The 18,097-nt window shown below is 46.1% G+C and overlaps 2 protein-coding genes across 2 annotated transcripts in view; one reads left to right on the top strand and one right to left on the bottom strand.

Annotated features, from left to right (window-relative positions):
- The window catches only part of abca2 (ATP binding cassette subfamily A member 2), a 110,138-nt gene extending 99,744 nt beyond the window's left edge, over positions 1 to 10,394 (bottom strand). The window contains exons 1-2 of the mRNA XM_023958878.1: positions 10,124 to 10,394; positions 3,493 to 3,586 (exon numbers count right to left, since the gene is read on the bottom strand). Of these exons, the coding sequence (XP_023814646.1) occupies positions 3,493 to 3,586; positions 10,124 to 10,189 (160 nt within the window). The 5' untranslated portion in view covers positions 10,190 to 10,394. The remainder of the gene's footprint in view (positions 1 to 3,492; positions 3,587 to 10,123) is intronic.
- A 5,131-nt stretch (positions 10,395 to 15,525) lies between these two features.
- Positions 15,526 to 16,557, top strand: fut7 (alpha3-fucosyltransferase). Its single transcript, NM_001104776.1, has one exon. It carries the CDS (start codon positions 15,526 to 15,528, stop codon positions 16,555 to 16,557), a length of 1,032 nt encoding a protein of 343 aa, NP_001098246.1.
- The last annotated feature ends 1,540 nt before the right edge of the window (positions 16,558 to 18,097 follow it).

The raw sequence follows: 18,097 nt of genomic DNA, 5'->3' as shown, positions 1-18,097 counted from the left end.
AACTGAGAACCTCAGTATTGTAAGACCACTTTCTAAGCCATTGAGCTAACATTTCTGTGACGACACAATGCAGCCGGTATCTATTAATCAAGCTTGTCGTATATAGTCTTATTGGGAGAAGCTGAGTTGAAACGATTTCATGCCACAGTTCGTTTTTTACGTGGAAAAAACGAACGAAAATTTTCACTTTTGAAAGGTCAAAGGATTTGAAGGACCAAAAGTGGTGGTAAAAAAATTGTGTAGGTACAAAAATTGTAAAAGGAGTTAAACAAGGCCCTAAATTGTTGAAAAAATGGCTGAATTGTTGAAAATTTGAAGATTTGAAGGAAAGGAATGGTTAGTACAATGGTTAAAGTAGGTAAAAACCTGTAAAAGAAGTTAAGCACAAGGATTCCCTGTGTATTTTAATGGAGCAAAAAATCCTGGAAAATCCTGGAATATCTTAAAAAGTTCAATGATTTGAATGACCAAAAGTAATCACTGTAATAAGTTGAAAGAGCTCAACATTTTAAAAGTAAAATGGTTAAAGTAGGTAAAAAACTGTAAAAGAAGTTAGGCACAAGGATTGCCTGTGTATTTTAATGGAGCAAAAATCCTGGAATATCTTAAAAAGTTGAAGTATTTCAAAAGCCAAAAGTAATAACTGTAATAAGTTGAAAGATTTGAACATTTTAAAAGTAAAATGGTAGAAAAAATATTAAGGGTCCGAACTGGGAGTCGATTCGGCAACCTTGTGCACCATAACTTCCCAATGCATTTTAATAGGGCAAAAATTCCCGGAAAAACTGGAATATCTTAAAAAGTACAAGGATTAAAAGTACCAAAAGTCATAGCAATAATTAGCTGAAAGAGCTGAACATTTTAAAAGTTGAATGGTAAAAATCGGTTAAAAACTGTAGAAGGAGTTAAGTGCCGAAAAACGGCGGAAGATGAGCGTAATAAAGAACTAGAAGGAGCTGCATTTCCAGAAGAAAATGCAGGGTTGAATGCTATAATGCTGAATGAAAGCTGAATTTGCTGAAGAAATGGCTGAACAGAGCTGAAAGACCTCAACATTTTAAAAGTAGAATGGTTAAAGTAGGTAAAAAACTGTAAAAGAAGTTAAAAAAAAGATTTCCTATGTATTTTAATGAAGCAAAAATCCTGGGAAATCCCGGAATATCTTTAAAAGTTAAAAGATTTAAAAAAAAATCATAGCAGGAAAAAGTTGAAAAAGTTGAACATTGTAATAGTAGAATGGCTAAAATAGGTCAAAAAATGTAGAAGGAGTTAAGCATGAAAGCTTAAGTTGATACAAAAATGACTGGACTGTTGAAAATTTGAAGATGTTGCTAAAATGGTTAAAAGTGCTAGCATTGGAATCAGCATCATCAACTGACTCAAAAAAACACTTTGTTTGAGAGTATCATATTGTTAAAAGCTACATGTTCTAAGTTGACAGAAAATCCACTTTTTCCAAAATGGCGGCTTTCCTATTGATTTTATCTCCATAGCAACCATTTTATGTTTCGGTCGCCTGGGGATGACGAACCAATCGACGTCAGTTTTAGACAAATCGGAAAAAGTAAACCTTTGGACGTCCTTAGCAAAAAAGTTTGTTTGCTAACCACGCCCACATTCCTTATATGTCCAGATCCAGTGAATTTCAATATGCTCAGTTCCAGCCATGGATGAAGTTTATTGCAACATTTGCTTCAGATTTTGTCAAAAAATGCCCACCAAACAGTAGGTTGTGTTGCCATCCCATAATAATTTCAAAACGTATGTTGAAGTCCAAAGCCTTGTGAGCATTTCAATGTTTGAACAGTGCCTCTAGCTGAAAGCTTGTTAAAGTTATAATGCTTGAAAGCAACAAAGGTTTTCAAGGATTCTCCATGTATTTAAATGAAGCAAAAATCTTGGAAAATCCTGGAAAATCTTGGAATATCTTGAAAAGTTCAAAGATTTGAAAGACTAAAAGTCGTAGCTGAAAGGAATAAGCTGAAAGGGTTGAACATTGTAATAGTAGAAGGATTAAAATACGTGAAAGTTTGAAGAAGTTTAAAATTGCCTCACATTTTGGCACAAAATGGCCGCCAAACTGTAGGTGGTGTTGCCATCCCATAATAATTTTGAACTTTATGTTGAAGTCCAAAACCTTGTGAACATTTCAATATTTGAACGGTGTCTCTAGCCAAAAGAATGTTAAAGTTACAATTGTTTAAAGAAGCAAAGGTGTGGCCAATGGAGCAAAAAGATTGGAAAATCTGGGAATATCCGGGAATATCTGGAAAAGTTCAAAGATTTGAAGGACCAAAAGTCATAGCTGAAAGGAATAAGATGAAAGGGTTGAACATTGTAATAGTAGAATGGTAAAAATAGGTGAAAGTTTGAAGAAGTTTAAAATTGCCTCACATTTTGGCACAAAATGGCCGCCAAACTGTAGGTGGTGTTGCCATCCCATAATAATTTTTAAACCTTATGTTGAAGTCCAAAACCTTGTGAACATTTCAATATTTGAACGGTGTCTCTAGCCAAAAGAATGTTAAAGTTACAATTGTTTAAAGAAGCAAAGGTGTGGCCAATGGAGCAAAAAGATTGGAAAATCTGGGAATATCCGGGAATATCTGGAAAAGTTCAAGGATTTGAAGGACCAAAAGTCATAGCTGAAAGGAATAAGCTGAAAAGGTTGAACATTGTAATAGTAGAATGGTAAAAATAGGTGAAAGTTTGAAGAAGTTTAAAATTGCCTCACATTTTGGCACAAAATGGCCGCCAAACTGTAGGTGGTGTTGCCATCCCATAATAATTTTGAACTTTATGTTGAAGTCCAAAACCTTGTGAACATTTCAATATTTGAACGGTGTCTCTAGCCAAAAGAATGTTAAAGTTACAATTGTTTAAAGAAGCAAAGGTGTGGCCAATGGAGCAAAACCATTGGAAAATCTGGGAATATCCGGGAATATCTGGAAAAGTTCAAAGATTTGAAGGACCAAAATGTCATAGCTAGAATAAGATGAAAGAGCTGAACATTTTCATAGTCGAACGGTTAAAATAGGTGAAAAATTGTAGAAGGAGTTTAACTGTGAACTTCTGAACGAAAAATTCTCCATGTATTTCAATGGAGCAAAAATTCCCGGAAAACCTGGAATATCTTAAAAAGTAAAAGGATTTGAAAAACCAAAAGTCATAGCAGAAATAAGATGAAAGAGATGAACATTTTAATAGTAGAATGGTTAAAATAGGTTAAAAATTGTAGAAGTAGTTAAACGCCAAAAAACGGCGGAAGATACTATAAGATACGATAATAATAAATAAAGAGAAACAGGAAAACAAAGGGTTGAATGCTTTACAGCATTCAACCAATAAATAAAGAGAAACAGGAAAACAAAGGGTTGAATGCTTTACAGCATTCAACCAATTAAACGAAAAGGATGCCTTCAAAATGGTATAGAGCAGGCAGTTAAAGGGTTGAAGCATACAGATCCCAAATAACCAACTTTGACTTCATACCTTCTTTGACAGGAATCGCTGGTTTCTTCTGCCTCAGACCCAGGAGGATGAAAAAGAGAACAAGAGGGATGAAGATCTCAAAGGCCAGAACCCACTGGAGAAGCAGAAGCAGAAGAAACAGATCCTTAGCAGCAGCAGTTCTCACTTCACTTTACTGATCCTGGAACATGAAGGCCCATGTTTCACCGCTCCTGTGGAGAAAATCACCTGCGGTTTTTCCCGAACCGTCCCTGAAGGTGAGCACCAAAACTTCAAATAAGATACGGAGAATAAACCATGACAGGACCAGACGTGTGCTTCAAACGAAACATGGCTGTTCAGCCGTTCTCAGCTGCACAACAACAGCTGTTCACATGGACGAGTAACTGTCACCACGCTTGTTCAGCAGAAAACTGTAGGTGTGTGCTTCAGCAACAGTCTGGCCACACAATAAGCATCGTCATCTGCGTCTCATGATACGTATCGCGATACGTCCCAAGACCGCACCGAAACTATTTTTCAGTAAGTTAAGACTAAGTAATACTTGTCTCCTAACAAAAACTGCAAGGCTGGCTGAACTTTTAGCAATGAACACAAGCTGCTTCTTGTGAGATCTTGTGGTTTTGTGCGTACAGAGCTGCTCTAAGAGGCTCCATGTGCTCTGCTGCCCACTAGTGGAAGGAGGGTGAAGTGGAAACCCAGAGTCAGACGCTGAAGGACGCTCAGAAATAATTAAATAAATATCGATCTGGCAGCATTTTTAATCAATGCAAGTATCGCCAAATGAACTATCGCCATATGTTGCAGAATCGATTTTTCCCGACACCTCGGCTGTCAGCCATCAGTCCCCAGGGCTTTAGATGTGCTTCAGCTTCAGGTGAAGCACCACCACCTCCACCCTGAAACAACAATGTTTCATCAGGTTTATTTGCAGCTTTAATCGTCTTCTCAGAGTCATTAGTAAACCTCCTTCCACCTCACTAGACCTGCCTCCAGACAGTACAATGTGACAATATCTGCAGTCTTCTTTTGCCAAGAAACAGACTTTCGGTACCAGACAGCAAAAGCCAAAAGTCCTTCTGGCATCTTTTGACCTGCGGCTTGTGAACGTTTCTTTTCTGGCCTCTGTTTGTTCCGTCACTGCATGTCTGAAAAACATGTTTGAGGATCTTCAGCAGCACTAGCAAAGATCCACAGCCAGGAAACCCGACTGACAGACATCTCAGAGCCTCTGAACTCATCGCAGGTAGGAGCCTGAGGTGATCCTGCAAACTGCTGCTCACTGCAACACACAAAAACTAGATCTGTTTCACACACGAAACTGAACTCCAAAGAACCTATATGAATGGTACCAGTCGCTGTAGCTCCTCCCACAGGCTGCAACATTAGAACCATTCAATTCTGTAGTAGGAGGTAAAGAAGAGAAGATGACAGGAATGACAAGGATGGGGAGCGGACCACTGTGGGATTCAGCATTAGAGTCCATCTGTGTGCTGCAGCATGAGCAAAAACGTCTTTGTTACAATTTTACAAGTTGCTTTCCTAAAGCAACCAGTCAGTTTTATCTCATCTGTTCTAGTCTGATTTTTCATAATGAATCAGACTTTTCTATTTGCATTTCATCCCCCAGACCCCCCCCCCTCCCACACACACACACACACACACACACACAAAGAACAGCAACAAAAGGCAGCGGCAGAGAAAAGGAACAATGCTTCCTTGTTGACCTATGCGCACAGACCCACACTGTCTGTGTGTGTTCATCTTTTACACACATGCCTGCACACAAAGCTAACCAATGTGGAGGTCAGGACAAAACAATTAGGCCTTTTAGGCCGAGACAAGACGGCACAGAGACTCAAACACACTCAAGTGACAGGACTGAACTGAACAACGCACACACACACACACACACACATTTGCAGGAATGACCCTTCACTAAGTGAGGTCTGGACTGCAGGCAGCCTCTGAAACTTGGATGGCTTGTATTAACTGCAGTCAGGGTTTGATGAATGATACGTTCAGGTACAGGTGCAGACTCACCTGGGTTGAAGGACAAACATGCTCAGTTTAGAGTTGTTGTTACAGTTTTATAATGATAAAATATATATTCTTTTTTTTCACGTCTTTATTTTCCCAATTCAGTGAGTTACCATGGCAACACTAGGCATCCGTTCAGGCCTGAACGCTTACCTCTGACTGCAGGTTTTAATTTTTGGATGCAAGTAAACAAGATGTGGGCCGTTTCCCTGGTAACGCAGTTAGAAAAATGAGCATCTTTTGATCTTATTGACCAAGGTCTGCAGCTAAACTGAAGCAGGGGGGGGGGGGTGAGCTGCTTCAGTGCTCACACCCCCCCTGCTTCAGTGCTCCTCAGAAAAATGCAGATGAGGGTTTCAAGATGGCAGCTCTTCTGTGGAACCAGAATGTTTTCTGTCTGTCTCCATACGACAAACATTTCTGCAGGTTCCAGAAGCTAAATGGAAAAGTTTTTGCTGCCAGCTTCATGTTTCCATGGAAACATTGGGGGTGGGGGGGGCCAATCTTCAAGAGTCAAGCATAACACAGAGAAAGAGAGGAAAATGACAACGCAGTCATTCAGTTTCTGACTCCTGGACAATGTTTCTGAGTCTGTTTGTGTTTCAGCTCATCTGAAAACCAAAACAGTCATGTTAGTGAGTGTGTGCGTGTGTGTGTGTGTGTGTGTGTGCGTGCGAGCGTGTGTGCGTGCGCGTGTGTGGGTGTGTTTCCCAGTGCTGATCTTGCAGTTTATAAATTTTCCGATTTCCATCTTAGAGGTCGTATTTGCAGCGTCTTTTTTTTTCTCTTACCTTAAAGACAAAAAACGATCCATTAAATTGAAGGTGAACTGTGAGGCACAATGTGGCTGTGGAGCGTTAGACAATAAACATCTCAGATATCAAAAAAAATGCAGACCAGTGTGACTAGAATAATCAGCACCTCATTTTAGGCAATATTCTGGAATGTGACAACCGTTCCTTGTTGTTTTCATTGAATGTCTGGTTCTGATCCATAAAGTCTTCTCCAGCAGCACATCGCAGAACTGACGAGTGGTTAGTTGGTTTTGGTTTGGACTGTGCTGTCAGTGGTCTGCATGTGAAACTATGCATGAAACTACAGACCTTTTCTAAAGACCACTACACAACCATGCAGCCTGTCAAATTCCATGCTATTGAATATGTTTGAACAATTAGCAATAGAACATTTAAATCAGTTCCAATCCAAAGTTTGGACCAAACGACAAATGGTGTACGCCATCAGTGTGTGTGTGTGTGTGTGGGGGGGGGGGGGGGTAAAGCCCTTTGGGGTTTGATCAATGAAAGAGAGTTCTATATAAGTGTCCACTTCAGCTTTCATTTCCCCGTGAATGTCAGTTTAGTCCGGTGTTTGTTTGTGGTGCGTCTGCACATGACTTCCACAGACCCACACTGGTGCCTTTGTGGACCACGTTTAAAGACTGTTTTGAAATCTTTATTTTCTCTTTCAAATACAAAAATGCTCCACACACAAAAAGACAAGAGATAAAAATATTTAAGGGATCAAAGAAATGACAGATGAGAGCATTTTAGCATCTGTATGAACGTTTTAAAGCCAAAGAGTTTAAACGCACAGGCATGTCTGTAGTACAGAAATCCATCCAGGAAAAGAAGCTGCTCTGATCCAAAACCAGAATCAAATGAAGCCTTTTGGATCTGCAGTCTGAGTGAGAAGTAAAGCTCTTAACTTTAAAGCCTATTGCTAAAAGTCTTGCATGAAAGTCAGTCATTTGGCTGATGCTAGAAAAACAGCTGGATGCAGGACAAACCGGGAGGTGCAGCCAAGAGTCTGACCCAGTTTAAGAAGGCCCCCCCACACACGGATAAAGCAGCTCATGATGGTCAAACAGGCTCAACGTAGAGCATCGGAGAGCAGATCTGCTCAGAGGTTTCTGGGTGTTTCCGCTGAGCCACACAGGCAGCTCACCACGGAAAAAGAGGCCCAGACAGCTCATAAATAATGGAAAGCTTCCTCCTTTCTCCAGGGAAGTGAACCAGAGACGGAGATGGATCCCATTCAGAGAGGAAAAAAGAAAGAGCTTGCTTTGCAGGATATATGATGCCCACCTGCTTTCTGTGTCAAGTGCTGAGTCACGTGGTTCTGGTCCCGGACACAAACCCGGACAGAACATTCACGCTTTACGCATTAGTTCTGCAGGAGCTGTGTGGACTTTCTGAGGTAGATGTGCTATAAATACACCCAGATCCACCCCCCTCAGCACTATGACTCCAACTCCTCTGATTGGGTCACTGACTAAGCTGGAGGGGGGCACTGAAAATCTGGCAACTTGGGGAGAGACATTTCTAAAAGCCACATCGCCCAAAATAAAAGAGCTGACGGGCTTCAGGGTTTCTGAAAAACGTCTGGATCGGCTTCAAATGCTTCACAAAGTGCAGCGTCACACTGATGGAGGATGGGGGGGGGCTCAGATCTGTCAACAGGTGTCCGTCTGTCGCTCACATTACTGACATCAACTGGATTGGTTTCTATTGTAAAAGTTTCCCAGTGGTCTTTTAATTATGAATATGCCATTTTTAGCAAAAGTCAAGAAGCCTGTGTCGTTTTTTAAGACACATTTTCTGCAGCGCAGCAGGAGCTCGTTAGAAATTCGCCCATTGTGGGCGGGACTCTAGACGCAAAGTTAGCCTCCTGAATTTCCCAGCATTCCTTTGTTTACATTCTCGTTCAAGCTAACATTAGAGTGGCAGAAAAAACAAACGGCAAGCCCTACTATCTTTAAAATGACCAATTATTCAAAATGAACATCACATATAAAGTCAAAAATTAATGATTTCCCCCCCAAAGTCATTTTAAGTTCTTAATGTAGAAATGTGTGGAAATGTAAACACAAAGCTACAGTGTGGTTGAGTTGAAGTCACTAATGAAGAGAAAACTGTTTTTCATAAACAATAGAGACTTTTGAATGGGATGTAATCAATAACTTGATCTTTAACCAAATGCCGTCAAATGTGAAATTGATTTGGATGGGATAGAATGGAATGGAATGAATTTTATTAAGATGGGATCAGTGGTTTGGCAGAGGCCTGCTCTGATCTGGCAAAGCCGTAACCCTGAACAGTGAAGTTCTGCCTCTGACCCCAGCCGGACTCCACGGCTCCTCGTTTGGCCCTGGGGTCAGACATGGAGCACGGGAAGCAGCATGATGACTGCTCTGTGGATCCACTGAACATCTGGATCCACATGAGCCTTCAGTCTAGGGTTTCTGTAGTGTTCTCCATGCCTCTGTGCTGACGAGCGGAATGACAGAGCATAGAACACATGCAGGACTGATTGGACATCTAGACCGCGACATCCCAGCATGTTCCTCTTGAAAAAACGTTCCTAAGTCAAGGACAACGGATCACATCATGTGTGGTAACCTCAACCAACACGGATGCTGTTCTGAAGCCAAAGAGAAATAGAGCCAGATCTGTTCAGTGATCTACCACCAGTATGTGGGGGGGGTCATGAGAGACAGTGTTGGACATTCCAACTGTGCTTCACCTCTGACCTTTCATCCTACATCAGAGATCGATGCTCGACATTGACCAAAATAAACACACATCTGCAGAAAAACTGCACAAAAAGTCACGTGACCACAGGGCTGCGGGGAAGGGGGGAGGGGTCCAGCCAGCCCTACCTGCCATGACCAATCAGATGACCACCCTCTATCAACCAGATCAGGGACACCGCCCTGCAGGACGTGGTTTACTGCAAAACTCCTCCCTCAAAGCAAACACGCGACAGGTGAGATGCGAAGCACACACCTGGACTTTGGACTTCCTCATCCACAGCTGGCAGGACGTGCCATCATCCACGCACGCACGCGCGCACACTCACTACATAACATATGACTGCTTGATCTGCTTTGATCCAACAGGTTGCATGTTAAATTTAGCTGCAATTTCTGATAAAACAACAACAACCTGTTTGCAGCCGCATCTGGTGCTCACACGCACCTCCTGCCCGCACGCATCTCCTATCCCGCACGCATCTCCGGCCCGCACGCACCTCCTATCCCGCACGCATCTCCTATCCCGCACGCATCTCCTATCCCGCACGCATCTATTATCCCGCACGCATCTCCTGCCCGCACGCTCCTCCTATCCCGCCCGCATCTCCTATCCCGCCCGCATCTCCTGCCTGCACGCATCTCCTATCCCGCACGCATCTCCTATCCCGCACGCATCTCCTGCCCGCACGCTCCTCCTATCCCGCCCGCATCTCCTATCCCGCACGCATCTCCTGCCTGCACGCATCTCCTATCCCGCACGCATCTCCTATCCCGCACGCATCTCCTGCCCGCACGCTCCTCCTATCCCGCCCGCATCTCCTGCCTGCACGCATCTCCTATCCCGCACGCATCTCCTATCCCGCACGCATCTCCTGCCCGCACGCTCCTCCTATCCCGCCCGCATCTCCTGCCTGCACGCATCTCCTATCCCGCACGCATCTCCTGCCCGCAGAGGAGTCCAGAAGGACTCAATAAACCGGGGCTGCGGGAAACGGAGCAGCCGCGGGGCGCGGGCACACCGACCAAAACAAACAACAGCGCCCCTGTCGGGGCTCCAGCGCGCCGAGGGCAACAGCTTACCGGCCCCCTTCTTTTCAGAGAGACGTTCTTCCACAGAAGAAGGTGGAGCTGATGGAGGAACCCCATCCCGAGTCCCGCTCGTATGTCCCGCTACAACAATTCAACAGCGCGGCGGCGCTCTGCGGCTGCGCGTGACTCCACTGCGGGACCTCATCCCGCACGGCCCGGCCCGGCGCTGTGGTGCTGGATCAGAGGCGGCCGAACGACGCCTGTGAGCCGGCGACAGTTGGAGCTGCTTCCGCCTTCATCCATCCTCACCAACGGGCGGGGGAGGGAGGGCTGCACTTCCGGGTACACCCCGCGCGCGCGCTCTGTTATGTAAAAACTAAAGCTGCTCACGCGCTGGATGTGGGATGATTCCAGGTCATAAAACACCAACGTCACCAGACTGCAAACCAAATACTCATCCAAACCAGTGGATAGAAGAAAGAAAGCCCATTTTACACAAATGTGACTTTTTATTCTGTCCGTAAATTGTATAACTCAGAAAAAAATCTGCTAAAACCTGTTATGATGTGCAAAAAGGGATGTCTAAAGACTTTAACTAAAAAAAATACTTGTAATTTCTGTTTAAATAAAGATAGCTGCAAAAATATCTACTCTCCATCCAGACATCCATTTTTGAAACCATTCCCATCGCTTTAGAAAAAAATAAAATTAAAAAACACTGGGTTGCTGGAGCCTATCCCAGCTACTCTTGGGTGAATGTGGGCAGTGGCGGTTCTACACTAACTTACTCCCTGCGCGAGTAACCCCACCAGCGCCCCCCCCCCCCGCACACATACAAAATTTGACAACATCCTCTTGTGTTCCCTATCTTCTATTTAGCCATTTTACACAAAAAATGCATGAATTTTCTAGACTCGTATTACAGGGGGGGTCAAACTCAGTCACACAGGGGCCTAAGTTAAAAACACGCTTAAGGTTTTGGGCCGAAGAAGATAAACATTAACTGAACACACTAAAGCTAAACTTTTAAACCTTTTAAACTGAACTTGTTGAACATAAATATGAATAAAAACAGGAACATTAATCCAGAATAACTCAAGTTAAACCTTAAATAACTTGTAATATTTTGCTCTCCATAGAAATATATTCTGTCAAAATTATACAAATATGAACATGCTGCAGAACAAAACAAAGAAAGCCTGGAAATAATAATAAGAAATTACAAATCAAGGGGGGGCTGCTCTCCTGGTTGGGCTGGGGCGGCGCTCTCTTTCCCTCTGCGCCTCCCTGCTCTCTGGCTCTGGGGGCCTCGCGGCGGTCCTGCTGGCCCTGGCCTGGGTGGCGGTCTTGGTCGCCCGGGCGGCGGTTGTTCCCTGCCTGTTACCGTGTGGCGTTGGGGGGATTCCGGCTGCCGCTACTGCTGCGGCGGGGGTCTGGGTGTGGGGGTGGCTGGGCACTCTCCTTCCTTCTTTTCAGGTTCCACCATCCATTTTAGAAGAACATAAACACTCACCTGAGCACAGGTGTTAGCTCACCTTTGCACTAACAGTTTGCATGGTTTAATGACTGAAATATTTCACACTAGTTGGTTTTAAGGCTTGCACCATACATGTGAAGAGGAAATAGGATGAAGACATTCTTAAGAGTCTGATGTGTTACAATAAAAGCGTAAAGTGTCGGCTGCTGAGGCAATTTCAAACTAAAAGCTCCTAGCATCCTCTTTGAATGTAGTAGCACATTATGTGCAACGCATCGGGCACGGCAAATGCCGCCCCCTATGAAGTGCCGCCCTGGGCGACCGCCCATATCGCCCATATCCAAAACCGCCACTGAATGTGGGCTTCACCCTGGAAGGTTCACCTGTCCATCACATAAACAGATAACCTTACACATTTTAAAAGCTCTATATCCTGCTTTTCTTAAGCCTCTCAGAGTAAACCATGTCCATATGTATGATAATATGTTACCTTTGGCAAACTACAGAACCATTTTTTTTTATTAAATATGAGTTATTTCTCTGAGGCTCTGCCTTTCCTTCCTTGTGGGTGTTTCCCATTTCATTACATCAACCTAGAGGCGGCCTCAGCAGCGTCTCTGTGTTTCTGCCACGGAAACAATTAACCGAACTTTTGCAACGACGGATGTTCATGTTGTTCATATAAAGGAAAGCATTCAGCCGATCACCACTAGCTCCACGGAGATATTGGGTGTGTGTGTTAGCCTGGGGGCGGGGCTAGCAGGTAAAGACTCTTCCTGGAAGGGGCGGGTCCTCCCTTTGTGATGTCATAATGTGAGGAACCACTTGTTTTTGTGGATTGGGTCTGAGAGAGCAGGTTTTTACAGGAATACTCAGAAAAGTGTCAATGGGGAGTCGTTTAGCTCGTGCTGGTTTGCGGCGCCTTCCGTCCGTGAAACCAGGGTTCGACTCCGGGCTGCTCCCTGTTCCCTTCTCTACCTCTGTGCCGGTCCCAAGCCCGGTTGCTTTGAGCGGGTTGGGTCAGGAAGGGCATCCGGCGTAAAACATTGCCAAGTTTACCATGCGACTCGTTCACTGTGGCGACCCCTGATGGGAAAAGCCGAAAGAGAAACAACAACTCAGAAATGTGTCAATGGATCAAAATACCACTTTGGGGTTTCCTTTCTGAGAAATGAACATTAGAAAACACCTAAAAGCTCAAAACGTAGATTAAGCATGATGTAGACCCTTTGACCCTCACAAAATGGCAGAACGGGAACAGATGTATTTGTTATTTCCATATTATTATGACTGTCTGTCAATTGTTTCCAAGACCTGATGAACTTCTGGATACCAACAGAGGAAATCGAATCCTTGAGAAGAAACACAGAAGCTGAGTGAGTTTGGTTACTATGCGCTCCTGATGCGACTGCAGCAGCACCCTGTGTCATGTGTTACACTGGGATCTGGGCTGAGTTTGGGGGCACAGGGACAGAGCCAACCTGATGCCTTGCTCGCACGCACCTGTGTAGGGGTTAAGACGTACGGGTGCTACGGGATTGTGGGCTGTCTGTGCCATGGAGGGTCATGGAGAGGAGGGGCTGCGTGCTAAAGTCCCACTACAATCATCTTCTGATCTGTTCACTTTGGTCTTTTAAATATAATGACACCATTTTCAGCCAAAATCCAAAAACCTCTCAGTTTCTAGGTCATAGTTTCTGCAGAGCAGCAAGAGTTCTTCAGAAATTCACCCATGAGTTGTGGGCGGGACCATTGGTGCAGAGTAAGCCTGCCCCTGCTTCCCAACATCCAACAGTTTTACAGTCCCTCACACCCCCAACCTAACATTAGCGGAGCAACATAAATGGGGATAAATATCGTAGCTATCTAGTGGCACAGTTCTGATCCAGATTCCAGCTCAGCCGAGGAAAACAAAGACGGTCATGGATCCATTGGTCTGCAGGTGGATGATCAGAATGGAGCAGAGCAGGGAGCTCGGGAACCGTCAATTGTAGCTTCTATGTCCCAGCTACAGTAGTACACTGCTCCTGATTCACAACAATTTGAGTAAAATAAATACTAAGAAATGTGATTTTAAGCAAAATCTTCATAAATTATCTCCATGAGAAATTGTGACAAGATCATGACAAAAACCCAATTGTCGTTGCAGTGTCTCTAAGGGAAGCACACATCTGAGGTTTGTGCAGCCACTCAACCCTTGTGCTATCTTAGATGACCCCCCCCCCCCACCCTTACATTGAGGTGTTCTCCCTACCATGACAAAGGTGGATAAAGGTGGAAAGATTTCATGTAATCCATGGACACCAGTGAAGATCACAAATCATTGAAGAAAAAAGGTTCAGAGCACTGTCTAGTGGGTCTAGATGACCCACCTCCCAATGTTAAAGTGCCTAGGATAGAACAAGGGTTAACGGGACATCATGAAAATAGAACATACCATTGTCGTGCATATGGTGAGTGTATCATATAGTATTTGTAAGGATAATGTAAGTTACACATACTTAGGACATACGGTGCCACTGACACTGACAGACCCTGTCGTTCTGTCAGAACACTGCTGCTGGGCATCCGTGGTACAAGAGAAAGCGCCTTCAGACTGGACGATCGGGGCGGAGAGGCCGGTTTAACAGTCATGATGTGGTTTTTACCAGCAGGAGACATGCAGCACCGTGCATTTCCTCTGCAGAACAGAACAGCAGAAAGAGGAAGACCAGTTGTCAGGTTGGGAGGGGCTGGTGAGCGTGAAGGACCCAAAATGCAGAGACATGAGACAAGGAGTTTATTCTCAAACAAAAAGCGCTGCAGAGCAGGGAAACCTAAAAAAACTCACAGTGGTAAACCATGAAAACATGGCAGAAGACCGTCAGGGAAGAGCCGGTAATGGACCAGCACTAGAGGAAGGCAGAGACAAGACTTAAATACAAACAGCACTGACAAGACACAGGTGAACATGATCAGGAGAGATTAGGCCTAGGGAAGTAAAACTTAAAACCATGACATAACAGTAACCCTTTCAAAATAAAACAGGAAACAGAACTCAAACATGACAGAAACAAGATGGAAAGCAAAAACCAATACAAAGAAACCCAAACCATGACACCAGTTTGTGGTTGACTGCAATGTTCAGCCAGTTTAGCCAGTTGTTCTCCCTGCAGGACTCAATGAATAACGTTTGAGCGTTCTTGAGCAGTTTGAGTAGATGGAAACTTTGTGGATCTCTGCATGGTGGTTGGGTGGAGATTCAGCCCTCAGATCTGAGTAAACGTGAAAGTGAACCCTCCCATGCTGGCATGGCTCTGAGCTGGTGCAGACTCAGTGATCGGCGTTTCTCATTTGAAACTGAGAGAGACGTTGTGACACTCTGCCGATGACCACAACCAGCAGACACGTTGAGCAACGCATGAGTCTAAATTTGGTGGCGCAGGATTTCCTTGACATTCTACAGTTTGCAGAGGACGTCCAGTTCCTGACAGCGCACCCCCCAGATCCCGTCTCATCAAGGTAAGTGCTGGCCTCCCTGCCAGCCTTCCTATTTCATAAATGGCCAATCTGATGGTTTGAAGTGAAGCAAACTGCGCCCTGGCGGCTGGAGGATCCTTCTACAACCACTGTTTGTAGACTGGGGGTCTCTTCTGAAACATGCAGGACGCCTGACAGCACAGCAGCTCACACTGGTGGAATCTCACGGAGAAAAAGTCGCAGAGTGTCAAGAACAGACAGGAAAGAAACGTCTGTTTTTGCTTTTCGTTCAGCAGGAATTCTCCTGCATGTTTTCTCAAACATCTCTCTTTAAACTCAGAAGACTTGGCAGGAGAAAAGCAAACTAGTCTCATCTTGCTGAACAAAGCTTTCATTGTGTTGTTTCTTTGTTTGGGGTTTTGGTTTTTTGTCTTCCTGTGAGGTTTTTGTTTGGCTGACTTGATAAAAGTGCATGAAAGCAGGTTTCTTCTGTTCTTTCCTCATCTGCAGTGAAGCCATGATCAAGTCTGAAGCCCGGCTTCTTTGCCTTCTGCTGCTTCTCAGCTGCCTCTCGCTGCTGCTTTACCCCAGCCTGTTTGACCCAAAGCCCGGCCCGCCACAGCCCTGTCCGCACACTCCTCAGAAAAACATCAGCATCCTCCTCTGGCACTGGCCGTTTGGCCAGTCTTACAGCCTGAAAGGGGACAAATGTCTCACAGCGTACAACATCAGCCACTGCTTCCTGACGGACGACACTGATGCTCTTCCCTCGGCGGATGTGGTGGTGTTCCACCATCAGGAGCTGAGCAGGGGGGCCTCTGCCCTCCCTCGCCATCGCTCGGCCTGGCAGAGATGGGTGTGGATGTCCCTGGAGCCTCCTGTCAACAACGCCAATCTGCGCCAGCTCAACGGCGTCTTCAACTGGACTATGAGCTACAGGCGGGATGCAGACATCCCCGTCCCGTACGGGGTAACGGTGCCAGGAGTACAAAGGTTAAACGTCCAAGCTGCAACGAACCGCTCTTATTTCGCCTGCTGGCTGGTCAGCAAATACAGGCCCAGTCAGGCACGGGCCGGTGTTTACCAGAGTCTGAAGAGGGAAATCCCCATTGAAGTGTTTGGAAGGTGGAAGAAGAATCCACTGCCAGACCACATGCTGCTCCCCACCATCTCCAAGTGTCTGTTCTATCTGGCCTTTGAGAACTCAGAGGCAAGGGATTACATCAGCGAGAAGCTGTGGAGGAATGCCTTCCAATCAGGAGCCATTCCTGTCGTCCTGGGCCCCAGCAGGGCCACCTATGAGGCTGTGGCCCCACCCCACTCCTTCATCCACGTGTCCGACTTCAGGAGCACAGCTGAGCTGGCCACATATCTGAAGCACGTGGCCGCTGACCGGCAGGTCTACGAGGGGTACCTGCAGTGGCATCACACTCACAGCATCAAGACCCTCACCGACTGGAGGGAGCGGCTGTGTCAGATCTGTGCACGTTACCCCAGCCTGCCAGCCAGCAAGGTCTACCAGGACCTGGAGGGCTGGGTTCACAGCTAGCCCCTCACCAGACCAGGACAGACCCGGTTTCCTGTTCGCTGGCCTCCAGTGCTCCTCTGGACAAAAACATGGAAGTGTTTCCATGAACCAATCATTCAAGAGAAAAAGTAGAATGAAAGAAGAGACCAGATCCTCACTGGAATTGTGCTGGGAAACACTTCTATTACTGAGACAGCATTCATAAGAATTACATTCTTTACATCAGAAGTTAGATCAAGGGCCGCATTTCAGAATGTTCTGACTGGCTGGACACACCTGGTTCAGGTAATCAGCCAAGAGTTAAGCAGGATATCTGGAAAACAGGGAGATAGCGCGACCCACCCCAGCCTTTTAGACCCACCCCAGCCCTTTAGACCCACCCCAGCCTTTTAGACCCACCCCAGACTTTAACACCCACCCCAGCCCTTTAGACCCACCCCAGCCTTTTAGACCCACCCCAGACTTTAACACCCACCCCAGCCCTTTAGACCCACCCAGGCCCTTTAGACCCACCCCAGACCTTTAGACCCACCACAGCCCTTTAGACCCACCCCAGACTTTAACACCCACCCCAGCCCTTTAGACCCACCCAGGCCCTTTAGACCCACCACAGCCCTTTAGACCCACCCCAGCCCTTTAGACCCACCCCAGACTTTAACACCCACCCCAGCCCTTTAGACCCACCCAGGCCCTTTAGACCCACCACAGCCCTTTAGACCCACCCCAGCCCTTTAGACCCACCCCAGCCTTTTAGACCCACCCCAGCCTTTTAGACCCACCCCAGCTTTTAGACCCACCCCAGCCCTTTAGACCCACCCAGGCCCTTTAGACCCACCCCAGACCTTTAGACCCACCACAGCCCTTTAGACCCACCCCAGCCTTTTAGACCCACCCCAGCCTTTTAGACCCACCCCAGACTTTAACACCCACCCCAGCCCTTTAGACCCACCCAGGCCCTTTAGACCCACCCCAGACCTTTAGACCCACCACAGCCCTTTAGACCCACCCCAGCCCTTTAGACCCACCCCAGACTTTAACACCCACCCCAGCCCTTTAGACCCACCCAGGCCCTTTAGACCCACCACAGCCCTTTAGACCCACCCCAGACTTTAACACCCACCCCAGCCCTTTAGACCCACCCAGGCCCTTTAGACCCACCCCAGACCTTTAGACCCACCACAGCCCTTTAGACCCACCCCAGCCCTTTAGACCCACCCCAGCCTTTTAGACCCACCCCAGCCTTTTAGACCCACCCCAGCTTTTAGACCCACCCCAGCCCTTTAGACCCACCCAGGCCCTTTAGACCCACCCCAGACCTTTAGACCCACCACAGCCCTTTAGACCCACCCAGGCCCTTTAGACCCACCACAGCCCTTTAGACCCACCCCAGCCCTTTAGACCCACCCCAGACTTTAACACCCACCCCAGCCCTTTAGACCCACCCAGGCCCTTTAGACCCACCACAGCCCTTTAGACCCACCCCAGCCCTTTAGACCCACCCCAGACTTTAACACCCACCCCAGCCCTTTAGACCCACCCAGGCCCTTTAGACCCACCCCAG

This window comes from Oryzias latipes, chromosome 9, assembly GCF_002234675.1.
Source record: "Oryzias latipes chromosome 9, ASM223467v1".
In the NCBI taxonomy this organism is placed as follows: domain Eukaryota; kingdom Metazoa; phylum Chordata; class Actinopteri; order Beloniformes; family Adrianichthyidae; genus Oryzias; species Oryzias latipes.
This window is presented reverse-complemented; position numbering and strand designations above follow the sequence as displayed.

Coding starts and splice junctions, on each gene's coding strand:
- fut7 (NM_001104776.1), top strand. CDS start 15,526: ATGATCAAGTCTGAAGCCCGGCTTCTTTGCCTTCTGCTGCTTCTCAGC.